This window comes from Drosophila kikkawai, chromosome 2L, assembly GCF_030179895.1.
Source record: "Drosophila kikkawai strain 14028-0561.14 chromosome 2L, DkikHiC1v2, whole genome shotgun sequence".
Taxonomy (NCBI): domain Eukaryota; kingdom Metazoa; phylum Arthropoda; class Insecta; order Diptera; family Drosophilidae; genus Drosophila; species Drosophila kikkawai.
In genome coordinates this window covers 16,532,390-16,545,448 of record NC_091728.1, presented here as the reverse complement: position 1 = coordinate 16,545,448, position 13,059 = coordinate 16,532,390, and the positions used below count along the sequence as shown (strand labels likewise).

General features: G+C 42.3%; 5 protein-coding genes across 8 annotated transcripts in view; 3 read left to right on the top strand and 2 right to left on the bottom strand.

The window, feature by feature from the left end:
• The first annotated feature begins 468 nt into the window (after positions 1-468).
• Positions 469-1,344, top strand: LOC108076864 (uncharacterized). Its single transcript, XM_017169894.1, has 2 exons — positions 469-1,051; positions 1,145-1,344. Exons 1-2 carry the CDS (start codon positions 469-471, stop codon positions 1,342-1,344), a joined length of 783 nt encoding a protein of 260 aa, XP_017025383.1.
• A 1,033-nt stretch (positions 1,345-2,377) lies between these two features.
• Positions 2,378-3,202, top strand: LOC108076865 (collectin-46). The gene has a single exon (XM_017169895.1). It carries the CDS (start codon positions 2,378-2,380, stop codon positions 3,200-3,202), a length of 825 nt encoding a protein of 274 aa, XP_017025384.1.
• Positions 3,203-4,344: 1,142 nt separating this feature from the next.
• Positions 4,345-4,958, bottom strand: baf (barrier to autointegration factor). Its single transcript, XM_017169987.3, has 2 exons — positions 4,737-4,958; positions 4,345-4,657 (listed from the first exon to the last, which is right to left on the bottom strand). The coding sequence occupies exons 1-2, from the start codon at positions 4,860-4,862 to the stop codon at positions 4,511-4,513; spliced, it is 273 nt and encodes a 90-aa protein (XP_017025476.1). The 5' UTR covers positions 4,863-4,958; the 3' UTR covers positions 4,345-4,510.
• A 460-nt stretch (positions 4,959-5,418) lies between these two features.
• Positions 5,419-7,523, top strand: LOC108077030 (inactive pancreatic lipase-related protein 1). Of its 2 annotated transcripts, none has more exons than XM_017170157.3 (4): positions 5,419-5,791; positions 6,270-6,432; positions 6,494-7,125; positions 7,188-7,523. In XM_017170157.3, exons 1-4 carry the CDS (start codon positions 5,740-5,742, stop codon positions 7,418-7,420), a joined length of 1,080 nt encoding a protein of 359 aa, XP_017025646.1. In that variant the 5' UTR covers positions 5,419-5,739; the 3' UTR covers positions 7,421-7,523. The 2 variants fall into 2 exon arrangements, with proteins under 2 accessions (XP_017025646.1, XP_017025645.1); XM_017170156.3 differs by lacking the exon at positions 5,419-5,791 and adding an exon at positions 6,059-6,204.
• The window catches only part of Tg (Transglutaminase), a 26,782-nt gene continuing 21,158 nt past the window's right edge, over positions 7,436-13,059 (bottom strand). For 2 of the 3 annotated variants that reach the window (XM_017170160.2, XM_017170158.2), the window contains exons 2-3: positions 7,807-9,773; positions 7,436-7,744 (exon numbers count right to left, since the gene is read on the bottom strand). In XM_017170160.2, the coding sequence (XP_017025649.1) occupies positions 7,520-7,744; positions 7,807-9,773 (2,192 nt within the window). In that variant the 3' untranslated portion in view covers positions 7,436-7,519. Of the gene's footprint in view, positions 7,745-7,806; positions 9,774-11,713; positions 12,041-13,059 lie in introns of those variants that run through there. The other variant, XM_017170159.3, reaches the window with a different exon arrangement.

Genomic DNA, 13,059 nt, shown 5'->3' with positions numbered 1-13,059 from the left:
ATTAAAACAATGGGTATTTTTTTTGGAAGAGCGCTTTTGATACTGCTGAGTGTCAATAAAAATAAAATTGTACAAATTTTAGTCAATTGGCAATTTAACAATAATTATATATCCAAATCAAAATATGCCAGATACAATTTGGGCATACTCATTCTGGCAATTAAAAAGATAATTATAATAATCCCAAGCATTTTTTAAGAAAAAATATTTTTAATTTAATATGTAGTATTTCATTAATAAACATTTTTCTTAGTGTACACTTTTTCTGTAGATCCGCTTTTAATACATAAAAACCTAGGGTTATATGTATAGGAGCAAGAGAGTGTCATCATCTGTATAACTACATATACAGTTCTTATCGATACCCGACGAAGCCGGATGCCTCTTCTAAAGTTTTCGAATGATACGAAAATTAGTTCCTCAGATACTTTCAACTTTCGCGGACTTACAATCTCTCCTGTTTTAAGAATGCACAACTTCGTAGCATTCTTCCTTTGGGCGCTGGCTGCCTGTACCCTGTGGGTAGGATCCTTCGCGGAGGACCAGTCGGGTTACGTTTGTCTTATAGACGATCCCAACCCAAAACAGTGTGACAATTTCTGTCGCACCGAACTGCTGCGTATGCTAAATGAAGACGCCGGGGGCAGCGGCACAGGGAACACCTGTGATGCTAAAATCCGGGAGAAGCTTGACAGCGTGGCGGATCAGCAGGCTAAATTGGAAGGACAACTACATGGAGTGGAAGCTAAGCTGGAAGGACAACTTGAGGAGGTGCAAACCAAGCTGGAGGATCAACAAACCAAGATGGAGGCTAAACTGCAAGAAAGTCTGACGGTACTGAACAAGTTGGAGGACTCCCAAGCAAAACTCGAAATCCAACTTCAGGCGATTGTTAATCAACTGCAAGCAGTATCCAACAAGATAGATGATGCCACGGTGGAAATCCCGGATTTAGTTTGGATGGCACAACTTGGTTTCCAACGAATCGGTACCAGATATTTTCGAATTGAAACTGAAACGGAGAGTTGGGATACTGCTAAGAGAAGGTGTCGTGAGTTGGGAGGTTACTTAGCCTCCTTTCGAAATGAAGAAGAATTCAACGCCATTATACCAAAACTTAAAATATCTTATCGCTATTGGCTAGGGATTAATGATCACGGTAATGAGGGCTACTTCGTATCTGTGGCCTCGCAAAAGCCAGCACCATTTTTAAAGTGGGGTAAGGGAGAACCCAGCGACAGATACCATGAGTGGAACTGCGTCAATACGCATGATGGTCATATGTGGGACTACAATTGTAATAACGAAATATATTTTATTTGCCAGGCGGACAATGAAACTTAGTAAAATTCCCATTTATCATTTCAAATAAAGTTATATTTTAAAATAATAATTCCTTTCCAATAATTTACTAAGAAAATTGGGTCTTCTTTACTTTTCAGCAATATTTATTTGATAAAAGTTTTACAAAGACGTTATGACCTGGTTTTATGATCAAGTTTGGATTATTATTTAAATTTAAACAATTCATTAAAATAAATATGACTTGGAATTCGTTATTTTGAATGCAACTAACTCCTTCAAAAACGAAACTGGAGATTAAAGAGTTAAATTTTGAGTAAATAAAAAAAAAAAAAAACATTTCTTTCTTTCTTGTCAGTTTCTTTATTAAAGAATTACCTCTACATTTATGTACTCATGTACACCCAAAAAAAATAAATTAAAACAATTAGCTGAATATAATACAAATATTTGTTTAGAATCATTGCCTTTGGCCCCTTCCCAAACATTAACTTTTTGTATAAAAATCACATTCGGGAAACATTTTCTAAGTTAACAGTTCTGGCTACATTTTGTTGTCAATTAATCATTGTATGGTCCACATAAGGGGACATTTTTTTCAGTGTCGTTAGGTACTCCACTTTGGGAAATACATATACATATATAAACGAGCACGCAAAAAATGCAGTCATCGTTATGAATAGCTCTTATCAATCCCAACTTAGATCGGATGCTTCTTCGGAAGCCATCACCTGATTTCGGGAATCCATTGATAAGACACTTTAACCTTCTCACATGAATCCCTGTTTTGCGTCACGCAGCTAAAGCAGAGCTCTTAGCTATGTACAAGCTTCTTTCTTTTGTTAAATGCAGATTGCAATAAATAATTTTAATTTTTATATTATTTGTATATATGTACATACAGAAATTGAGAAATATATATTTCTAGCAGGACAGAGAGTGCATTCATCCTTATAAATAGCTCTTATCAATCCCAGTTTAAACAGGATGCCTCTTCGAAAGTCTTTGAATAATTCGGGAATCAGTTCATCAGAGACATTTAACTACTGCGGTCTTACAATATCCTAGTAAAAGGATGCACAACTTCGGTACCATCTTCCTTTGGACACTGGCTGCCTGTATCCTGCTGCAAGGATCCTTCGTGGAGGACCAGTCCGGTTACATTTGCCTAATTGAGGATCCAAAACAAAAACAATGCGACAGCATTTGTCTTACTGAACTGAGCCCACGGCTTAGCGAAGTCGTCACGGCCCAGAACGAAGGGAACGCGAACACCCGCGAATCTGACAACGAAATCAAATCGAAGCTGGAGACATTGGAGGTGAACATTGGAAAAGAGCTGGCCAAGCTACCTCAGGAGGTGCATGCCAAGCTGGAAGGACGACTACAAGGAGTGGAAAATAAGCTAGAAAGACAATTTCAGGTGCAAACCAAACTGGAAGAAAGTCTGCTTGTGGTGCAGACAAAGCTTGAGGCGGTTCTAAATCAACTGCAGACACTGTCGAAAAATATAGATTCTGCCAAGGTGGAAATACCATTTGGTTTCGATCGAATCGGTACCAGATTTTTCCGAATAGTAAATGAATATGTGGATTGGGATACTGCTAAGAGAAGGTGTGTCGAGATGGGAGGTCAACTGGCCGTCATCCAGAGCGAGGAGGAGCAGACCGCTATTGCGGCCAATTTGTGCGGTTTAGAATTCTGGCTGGGCGTTTACTACGTGGCCAAAGACAACGAGTACGTTTCTGTGGTGACTGGCCATAAGGCTTTTTTAAAATGGGGTGAATCTCAGCCAAATAAGAGAATTAATGACAGAGATGAGAACTGCATTTGCATATATTTCCAGCTAATGCACGATTATCCGTGTGCCACCAAACTGCGTTTTATATGTCAGGCCTAAGGAGATTTTTATAAAACATTGTCCTTTTTTAACAACTTTATTTAAATGGAAATGTTAATAAAACACCTTTAGATAAAATAGTTAAATCTTCAGTAAATAAAGAATAAAATAATACAATAGTTAGCTTCCTTTCTTTTCTGTTTCTTTTTTTTGCAGTGTATATATGATAGTGGATAGATTCTCTCACTTGGATTATGATGTATGTATGTATATACGAACACGTTGAGTGTGCGTAGCTCTTATCAATTCAAACTAAGATCGGAAGCTTCTTTGGAAGCCATCGCGGGATTCGGAGAATCCGTTGATGAGAGACTTTCAAGTTCACCCTTGAACCCCTGATTTACTTCATGCTGCCTAAACATAGCTGTTAGCAACAAACTGTACCTTTTTAATCTTGTTTGCATTATGAGTTATTATTTGGTATTTAAATTATCAAGTTAACGTTTTTGGAGAAGTGGCTTGTTTTTTGGGTGTTCCCTATTTAAAATAATATTTTTTTTTGTGATATAAATACAGCTTATGGAGAATACAGACTTCAAACCAATCCAAACTTTTACCGCCCCCGAATAGCCAAGGTCCTCAAGTAAAAGTGGTTTATTTTAACAATAAAACTTATTTATAACAGTTACTACATCACCAACGACAAATCTGAACTACGACCCCAGTACTGCTCCATCCTCTCTAACGAAATTATAGTTATTTATGAAGACAAGTGCTCGAAAAACCCAAGCAAGTACGCTATTCTCCTTAAATGGCATTCCAAGTTCCAACACTCCACTACACTACAATAAATAATATAGCCACCAAACTCCTTTCCAAAATAAAACTTATTTGGATCCCAAAGCACATTGGATTTTAAAATCAATGAGAGAGCGGATAATGAACAGGGCTAGGACATACACAATTCTCATGGAAAATTTCTGCAATATATGTACATGCATCACTACTAGCAAACTGTACTGCATTTTTCCAAACTTCTTTCGCGAAAGCCCAATCCAACAATAGAAAGTAAACCTATCTCCTAGCAACTAGATGTAAACCCTCCCAGCGGAGCTAAGGCTCTTACTAATTAAATAAACAAATCACAGATGAGCTAACTAGATTTAATACAAATACCACATTTCGATACAAGGCAGGATCGCTTACATGAATGTACATTTATTACATGGTTAAATGGTTACAAATTACCTACAGACTATAACGTGAACATGGACTGACATTGAGATTTGGTGTTATAAATTTTAATTTGTCGTCACATCCACGAGGATTATTTTTGATCGGAAAGCCGCAGTCTTGGCCCGCCGCCGCTTACAAGAACTCCTCGCACCAGTCGTTGAGGCAGTTGTAACAGTCGGAGGCCTGCTTAGAGCTGGCATGGCACACCTCCTTCATCCAATCCTTGAACAACTCCTCGTCCTTCTTCAGCACGAGGTACTGCCCCAGCACCGTGTAGGCCTGCGGATAAAGAAGTAAAAATGTTAGATTAGTGTTACAACGCATATTGTTTATGTGTGCACATGGCGTCATTTCGTACCTTGTCGAAGCCCGCTTCTGTAAGGCGTCCTCCTAGGGTTTCGCCGATGCCGGCCAATTCGGTCACCGCCTTGTTGCCCATCGGCTCAGCCACAAAGTTTCTATACTTTTGCGAAGTTCCGGACATTTTGTTCTCTTTTTTCGCTGCGTTTCGTTACTGGAAATGAAATTAATTTTTGTTAGTTGTTCGCGGCGTTTCTAAATAGTGACGCACTAAAAAGTGTGCCTACTTGTTCTTTCAGACAGAACCTAAAAGCGCCACCTAGGATGTCTGAGATTTTCTGTGATCATTAGCTTGGTCACATTAATTTCAATCGCGTAGAGGCGGGCAACATCGATGTTTGCGGATATCGATGTTTTTTCATAATTTTAAATTAATTTTGAAACAATTTAATAAAAAAATAAATATAAATAAATATATATGTATTTGTTTTATGATTTATTTCGGTGTTGTTGTAAAAGCAAAAATGTGATGATTTTCTATTTTCTTTTTGGTTTTGAATTTAAAAAATTGGCTAAACTTAAAAAAACGACATATATATTTTATCATAGGAAGGAATATATATACATATGTATGATTTATTTGTGCTTTTTTTGATGATATGATGGATTGTTTGACTTTGGCATTTGTGTACTTCCCCGAATTGCGAATTTTTTGTTTCTATAAGTATTATTACTTTAACTTTAAAGTTTCGAAATTAAACCTTAATTTTTTATGTCCCACTTCGTACAAAATAGGGGCAATGCACCACTTGTACTTAGTATGCGCCACAGCACTAGGCTTAACCCAATTTATCAGCGCCTTCGACATCCCGCCGAGCTTCTTTGATAAGGAACCTCGCTCAGAGGCTTCAACCTGGGCGGCAAACCGCCCGAAACCACAGTCTTGATTGACACCTGGCCCTGGTCTAGCTTATCGCTGCCGGCTACCTAAGCTCACGCGCAGTCTATAAAATCCTGAGTTGCTAGTTCCTGGCCACAGTTAAGTTGAGTTCCCTGTAAAGATGTTGGCGCTTAGCTTGCTTTGCTGTGGAGTGGCCCTTGGTTGGCTGGTGGGTGAGTTACGGGGAACCGGAGGTGGATGGTCTTTGTCTCCGTCGACTTCTCCGCTGACCGAGATTCGAACGCACACACATCGCTATGAGTTTGCTGAGTAATTAAAGCGCTCCAGGCCAAGAATTAATTGCTGGGTCGCAACCGGTTTCGAGGATTACAAATGCGTCAGCCGCCTTAATGAGCTTCGGGCTTGGATCTGGAGCTGTAGCTCGCACCTGGAACTCGGGCTGGTGGGGCCGATCAGTTGGCAATCGACGGTTAGCTGGTCAAGATGTCCTCGAATGCGCTGGCCTGTATCTGCAATGTGATTAATCCGTGTCGAAACGAGGTGTCCACAACCTTTGTGGTGCTGCAGTGGCTCATCACCGGCTTTGCAGCCCTCGCCCAGGTGGTGCGACCCGTACTCCTCCTCTGTAATGTGGTTTCCAGTCAATCCCTATTTATTACTCATCAATTTTCTTTTTTTTTCCCCACTTAGTTGGCATTCGCGGTGAAGTGGCTCTGAGTCAAGAGGATTACAACAAGACCTGGATCTATATGCCCAATGGCGAGGGCAAGCCGGAGGTGGCCTACCTGGTGGAACCGCCGCCGGAGAATCGCATTAATCTGCCGCAGCTCATCAAGTTTGAACTCTACGGAAGGTGACCAGGACCAAATCCCAGTTCCCCACGTTTTTAATAAGAAGGAATCTTCTTTCCGCAGCGAGTCCAGTTCCAGTGCCGATTTCTGGATAGACGACGACAACTTTGAGTTCCCGCAGCGCCACAAGCGCGACACATGGCAGGAGATGGCCGAAAAGTTTAATCCGGATCTGGATACTAAGATCCTTGTTCACGGCTGGAAGTCCAGCACCATGAGTAACTCCATCCAATCGATACGCGGCGCCTACATCGAACGGGGCCAGGTGAACGTGTTCGCCATTAACTGGAAGGATCAGGCGGATAATATATACTACTTGACCCCGGCTCGATACACGGTCCAAGTGGGCAGAGCAGTGGCCAAGCTTATCGATCTCCTGGTGGAGGAGAAGGACGCTGATCCTCAGAGGATACACCTTATAGGCCACAGTCTTGGTGCTCATATTATGGGCTATGCTGGCTCTTATACGAAATACAGGGTTAATCGCATCACTGGCTTGGATCCGGCTCGACCCGCCTTCGAGGATTGCATTGGCCCGGAAAATCACCTGGACGACACGGATGCCAACTTTGTGGATGTCATACACAGTTGTGCTGGATACCTGGGTTTCCGTCGACCGATCGGAATGGTGGATTTCTATCCCAATGGCGGGGGACCACCGCAGCCGGGCTGTAAGGAGCTATCGCAGATTTTTAGTAAGTATTTGAAGGGGGATCCTAAGTTCTCATCTTGAGCTGCTCCTCAATTGTGATTTCAGCTGGTTGTAGTCACGGACGTTCCTATGAATATTATGCGGAATCCATCAACTCGCCCAAGGGCTTCTATGGCGTTCCCTGCTCTGGCTTGGATGAACTCAAAGGCAAAAACTGCACGGGAGCTAAAATCCTAATGGGTGATCCTGTTCCCCGGGAAGCTCGAGGCATTTTCCTTGTGAAAACGGCCAACAAGCCGAGCTATGCTCTGGGCATCGATGACATCTGGAGTAACTGACCAACACAAGCTCTTTAAATATCAAAAACTAATACGTATTATTAAATATTATTTACAACAAATCACTTAGGCTACGAATACAAAAGAATGGGGATTAATTCAGGCTATAACATCGGTGCGTCTGCGGATGATGTTGCTCCTCCGGTGGCTTCCATTTGGCTGCAGCACATCCTCTGGCCTTGGCTCGATCTCGTAGTGCTTGTAGCCGTCCACATCGTCCAGCTCCCTGGAGGTGAACTTGGCTAGCATTGTGCCGCGTCCGGCATAGGGCGGAGTGTACTTGAAGGTCGCTGCTGCGGTGCCACCCACTGGGATCTCGGCGATCTGTAAAGAAGATAATAAATGAAGCAATCGTACATAAGATGCTCTTGGTGGTTCAAACCCACCTTAAACTTTAGAGGCTGCTCAATGCCTGGTCCCTCCACCGTGAATATGCCTTTGTGCAGGGGAATGGGCAGCGGATTGGCCAGACGCACGATTACGTCCAGCTCCTTTTGGGCCACGATGCTGGCCTCGCCCAGCTGGAACTTAATATCCGGCTTGCGCACTCGGAAATCATCCTGGGCATAGTAATCGTAGTCCGTATCCTTGACCTTTGCGGCAGCCGAGATCTGGAAGGCGGCCTGCGAAGATAGCTTCTCGAAGTACTCCTCGAAAATTACCTCCATGCGCACGTACTCGCTGGTTTTGGGCTTCAGCTCAAGCTCAAATCCGAGAACCTTGACCTCCATGGCACCCACGCCTGTGTACAGGACGGCATCGCAGTTGACCTGTCCCGTGGCCAGGTGGGTGACGGTCTCGCTCTTGTTCGTGACCTTGAGCACCACACTGAAGTTCTCGCCGATCTTAATGTCGTCCTTCAGCTCCATGTCAAACTCCACGTCGTTGAAATTGTCGTTCAGGTAGTACCGGCTGAAGGCATGACGGGATTGCTTCAAGGCCTTGAGCATGGTGCTCCTTTCCTCCTCGGAGCGCTCAGCGTGCTTGTAGGTATCGGTGATATCCTCCCGCTCCCACTTCAGCACCGCCTTCGTGCTGATGAGGTGACCAATAGCCAGAGTATCCTTGCGCAGAAGCTTCAGCGGCTGACTGGGTCCGTTGTAGCGCCAGTATAGCTTGTCCGCGTTCACCTCCGCAAAGACAAAGCCGCCGTCGAAGGGGCGCAGGATCTCGCCGTGCTTCACGGCCAAAACGGAAGCGGGACCCACGCGGTACATGTTGTCTGAGGCCTCTTGCGGCGTGGCATCCACAACCTGCCATCCATCGTAGGAGCCGTTCTGACCAATGCCTAGGTCTGGTCGCTGCATCCACAGCTCGTTCCACACATGGTAGTTCCATATCGAGTCCGTGGTTTCCGCCTCCAGCTTCTTGTTGTTCGAATCGATGAAGACGTCCACTGTTAACGAGGCCTGAGTGTCGTGGGCGGACGAGTAGCAGGTGATAATCCTCGCCGGAATACCCAGACTCCTGGCAATGGTGGCCAGCACTCCGCTAAAGTTCCAGCACTGTGCAAACTTCACCGACTTCTGGGTCTTGTGGAATTGTTGGAGGATCTCCGCCGAACCGGTCCACTTGGTGGGTGCAACGCCGCCGGAGAAATCCTCAGACCAATTGCCCAGCAGGACGCCATCGTCGTCCACCGAGTTAACCAAAGCGGACAGAGCACGGGCCACTCGCACAGGATCGCCCCTGTAAGCCGGCGGTATCTTGCCCACGGTTCCCAGGACCTTGAGGCTGCACTCCAGCACATGACGCTCGAACTGACCGATCTTCCAGACCGAGGGACGCAGTCGATTGTAAGATCCCCGCCATATAAGCGTGGTGTCGTGCATCACATACTCCTTGCGCTGCTCGCGATCCTCCAGATAGACCTGATCGTCGGGACACCAGGGATTGAACAGAATGTAGATGGGCAGCGGCAGGGGGTAGCTCCTCGAGCCATCTCCCAGCAGCTTTGTGTCAATGTCAAGTCTCCATTCGGTCACCGGACACGTGGATGGCGGCTTGATCAGCACTGTTAGGGTCAGTCCTTCGTGGGACTCGATGCCGGCTCCCCACTCCAGAGTGTCGCCCAGAAAATCGATGCCATCGTGAGGCACCAAGGCATTTAGGGTTCCATGTCCTGGACTCGGCTTGGTGTCATCCGCCACGCTGAGGATAAAGCTAATCGCATCCTTGCTGGGGCTGTAGTCCCGATTGAAGTGGATACGCAGCCGGAAGGGTTCGCCTCTCCTCACGACCAGGGCCTCCTTGGCAGCCGCTGCATAGAAGTGACTGGTGTGATGCTCGTCATGGTTGTCTTCCAGGCAAAGGTCCACTCTGTGGACCCCCAGAACTGCGGAACTGGCAGCATCTATTGGGGTAAATAAAAATTAGTTATTAAATTATTTAGGGACAAGAAAGGAAACTAATTTCGGGAAGCCAAAATTTATATACCCTTGCAGTTTGCCACAGGATCATGGCAAAAATGCATGAATTTGGAATTAGGACTAAGAAGTATTAGTTTTTCTTTAAATTAAATACAAGTAATTTAAAATAAGAGCAATAGAGAGTGAAAAAACGGAATAATAATATTTAAAAAAATAATTAACTTCCTTGAAAATAAAATCTTCCATAATTATTGCCTTGCCTCTATTTTCAAAACTATGCCAAAAGTCTATAAACATTTCGAATACGCTCTTTATGAGTAATAATTAGTACTTGGGTCTGGTCTTGGACAGGGTCTGAATAAAATCTGTCAGCAGTTGGTGTGGGCTTCCAAGAGATCTCTTTGCGCTTTTCTTGGTGTGTGGCAGCAGATGATATCATAAAGCAAATCTTCTGTCAGCTGTGCTCCCCGAAGCCCCAGCAGCATCATATTGACTAATAGCCTTTGGCCGTAAACATAACAAACTTGTGCCACAATGGCCATAAGATCAATGCCAAGCCAATTAATTCTCGCAGTGGACAATAAAAGCAACGCCAACGCCCCGCTAAAATCACAACAGCAGTCTTAAAAAACTAAAATAAAATAAAAAACATAAAAAGTAAAAGGTTTATTCAGAAAAAATATCCTCAAAAGATTAATTGGAGGAGGAATTATATATTTTTCTTGGAATTACGGCAAAAAAAGCAATTGGAAATCAAAGGAAATTAAAATTGAATTAAGACATCAGCCTTTTGATGTATTTTTTTGGTACTATACATAATATTCCCACTACCAATAGCCAAGAACCACTTTGTTTTCTGAAAGATATAGGTATAATCAAAAGGGCAACGACATAATAACCTATATTTTGAGTAGTTTCAACCATAAATTACTTTATGGAAAGCCATTTTCTAAGGTTACCTAAGGTCGCAATTGAATCTTTTGAGTCAACCAAAAATAGATTTCTCCGTTCGGCTGTTCCCAAGCATCTACCGCGGGGGAAAAAGAAAACATAAGCGACCATAAATAACAAGCTATTTTTCTGTGATAAAAAATATGTCAAATTGGTATTATCGGCCATGTGTTTCACTTGGCTTTTCCCTAGTAGCTTTCGCCTTGAATCCAGCGGGAAATCAACTCAGCACAACTTTGATTTAAAATGGAAAAAATGCTTTGGGGAATAAGTTAAGAAAATATTTAATGGAATACACTGAAAGTGTTAAGGGATCGGCTTACAGGCAAATATGTGCTTAAAAGTGTGTTAATAATTTATTTTGCCAAATAGCAATGCAAATTCGACCTCACGAACGTGTCAGTAAAACCCAAAACGCAAATTCCGCAACGGAAATAGAAACAAAAGCACACAAAATGAAGTCATAGACCAAAAACAAAAACTATTTAACAAAATAATATAAAATTGCAAGTGATTTTCTTGATAATTATAGCACTTAACATATTGTGTCATACTTGTAGATCATTATAGTTGATATTTAATCTTGACTATTAAGGGTGGATCGCTGATAAATTCCACAGAGAACCAGACAGACAGCTTAAACATCAAGATTCCTAATGAAAACAAAAGTATTTTCAAGTCATGAAGTCATCTACCGTTAAAGAACAAACAAATTAAAATAAAATTCCAATTCGTTGAAGCAGAATCTAAGTAGCTTTGATTAATAAATATTTGCATTATTTTGTGTTTTCAGCACTTTTATTTTTATTTATAAAGCCCTGAGAACGTGTCCAAGCTACACACAGTGAAGTCATAAAGCAAATAAATAAATTATACAACCAATTAAAATCATATTAAAATTATTCACAAAGCTTTTGGCTTCAGATTCAGATACTTTTTGGTTCCATAGTTCTAGCAGGAAGATATATGGTACCTTCTAGATCGGCCGAGGGCCGGGTGCTGCGAAAGGGATTCACTCTACGGGGCTGCGAGTTGGGCCACCATCGCTGCAGCCAGCTGGGAGTATAATTCCGATACCAGTAACTCATCTTCTCTGGCTTCCGGCTAATACAATTCGGTTTAAATGGCAGCAAAGACCGTTGTAAGCCACAGTTTATGCGTTACGGTTTTAATAAAAGAGGCAGAACCGACAAAAGAAGAATAGAACTAACGGAAACTGCTCTCTAAACTCGTGGTAACTATGAATTATATATTTCTAGATCCGCTCGAAGCTATACCGGACCGAACACCGCGACGCTTTGAACTCAACTGATCGGAAATTGGCTTTCTCAGATAGTTTCGCCTGCTGCTGCGTGTGCCGCTCTCCGAGAGATCCGTCTACGTTCTGCTGCTCTCCAACATCTAGTCGGTTTTGTTTTGTTATTAATTACGTCCGAGAAGCCGCGCTTTGGCACGATGGACCCGTTGTGGCCAGAAGCTGAGACTACGTCATCGTTCTTCATTGGCAACATCGCCATCAACATGGTCATCAAGCGATATGAGGAGCTTGGAGTGCTCTCCAGAGGTAATATAAGGCTCGAACTGCTCTTATTAATCATTTCACTTGGCTGTTTATCATTAATTATTGTATAAACATCAAATTTTTCGCGGAGGCACATACCGCTTTTAGTCGTCAGCAGGTGTTTCACGCTTTTTGTTTATTTTAATTCAATTTTGCGAAATTGCAGGCATTAAATGAGCAATTCGATGGCTATTCCACCCTGTGGGCAGTCTCAACTATGAGTGTTTAAACACCCACGATAGAAGCTGACGATTTGCATTCATAAAAGGCAATAACTACAGAACAGAATGCATAATTGTTCGTACAAAGTAAATCAATTTGAAACGTCGGTGAGCGGAACACAGAACACAGAGATCAAATCACATTTTATAGCTGTGCTGCTATATAAAATAAATCAATTTCGAAAAATAAGTGAGAAGCCAACAAGGACATATGCAGCAAGGTGAAAATTATTACGCGATTTATTTTATCAAGATTACAAATTTATACAAAATTATGGGTTATTTATAAATATAAAACTAATTATATGTTTTAGAAACCTGTTTTCTTGGAAATGAATAAAAAAAAAAAGGGGGGAAAGGATATAGAGGGAATTTTTTACAAATTTTCAAAAACTTTAGACCATAAAAAATAATTAAAAATATGCTTTTCTTCCCCTATTTGGATTATAACAACAAGCAAAAACTGTTTTTGGTGACCTATATTTAGTACAAACTCTTAGCTGTACTTTACGACACTAAAAACTAATTTTTATATAC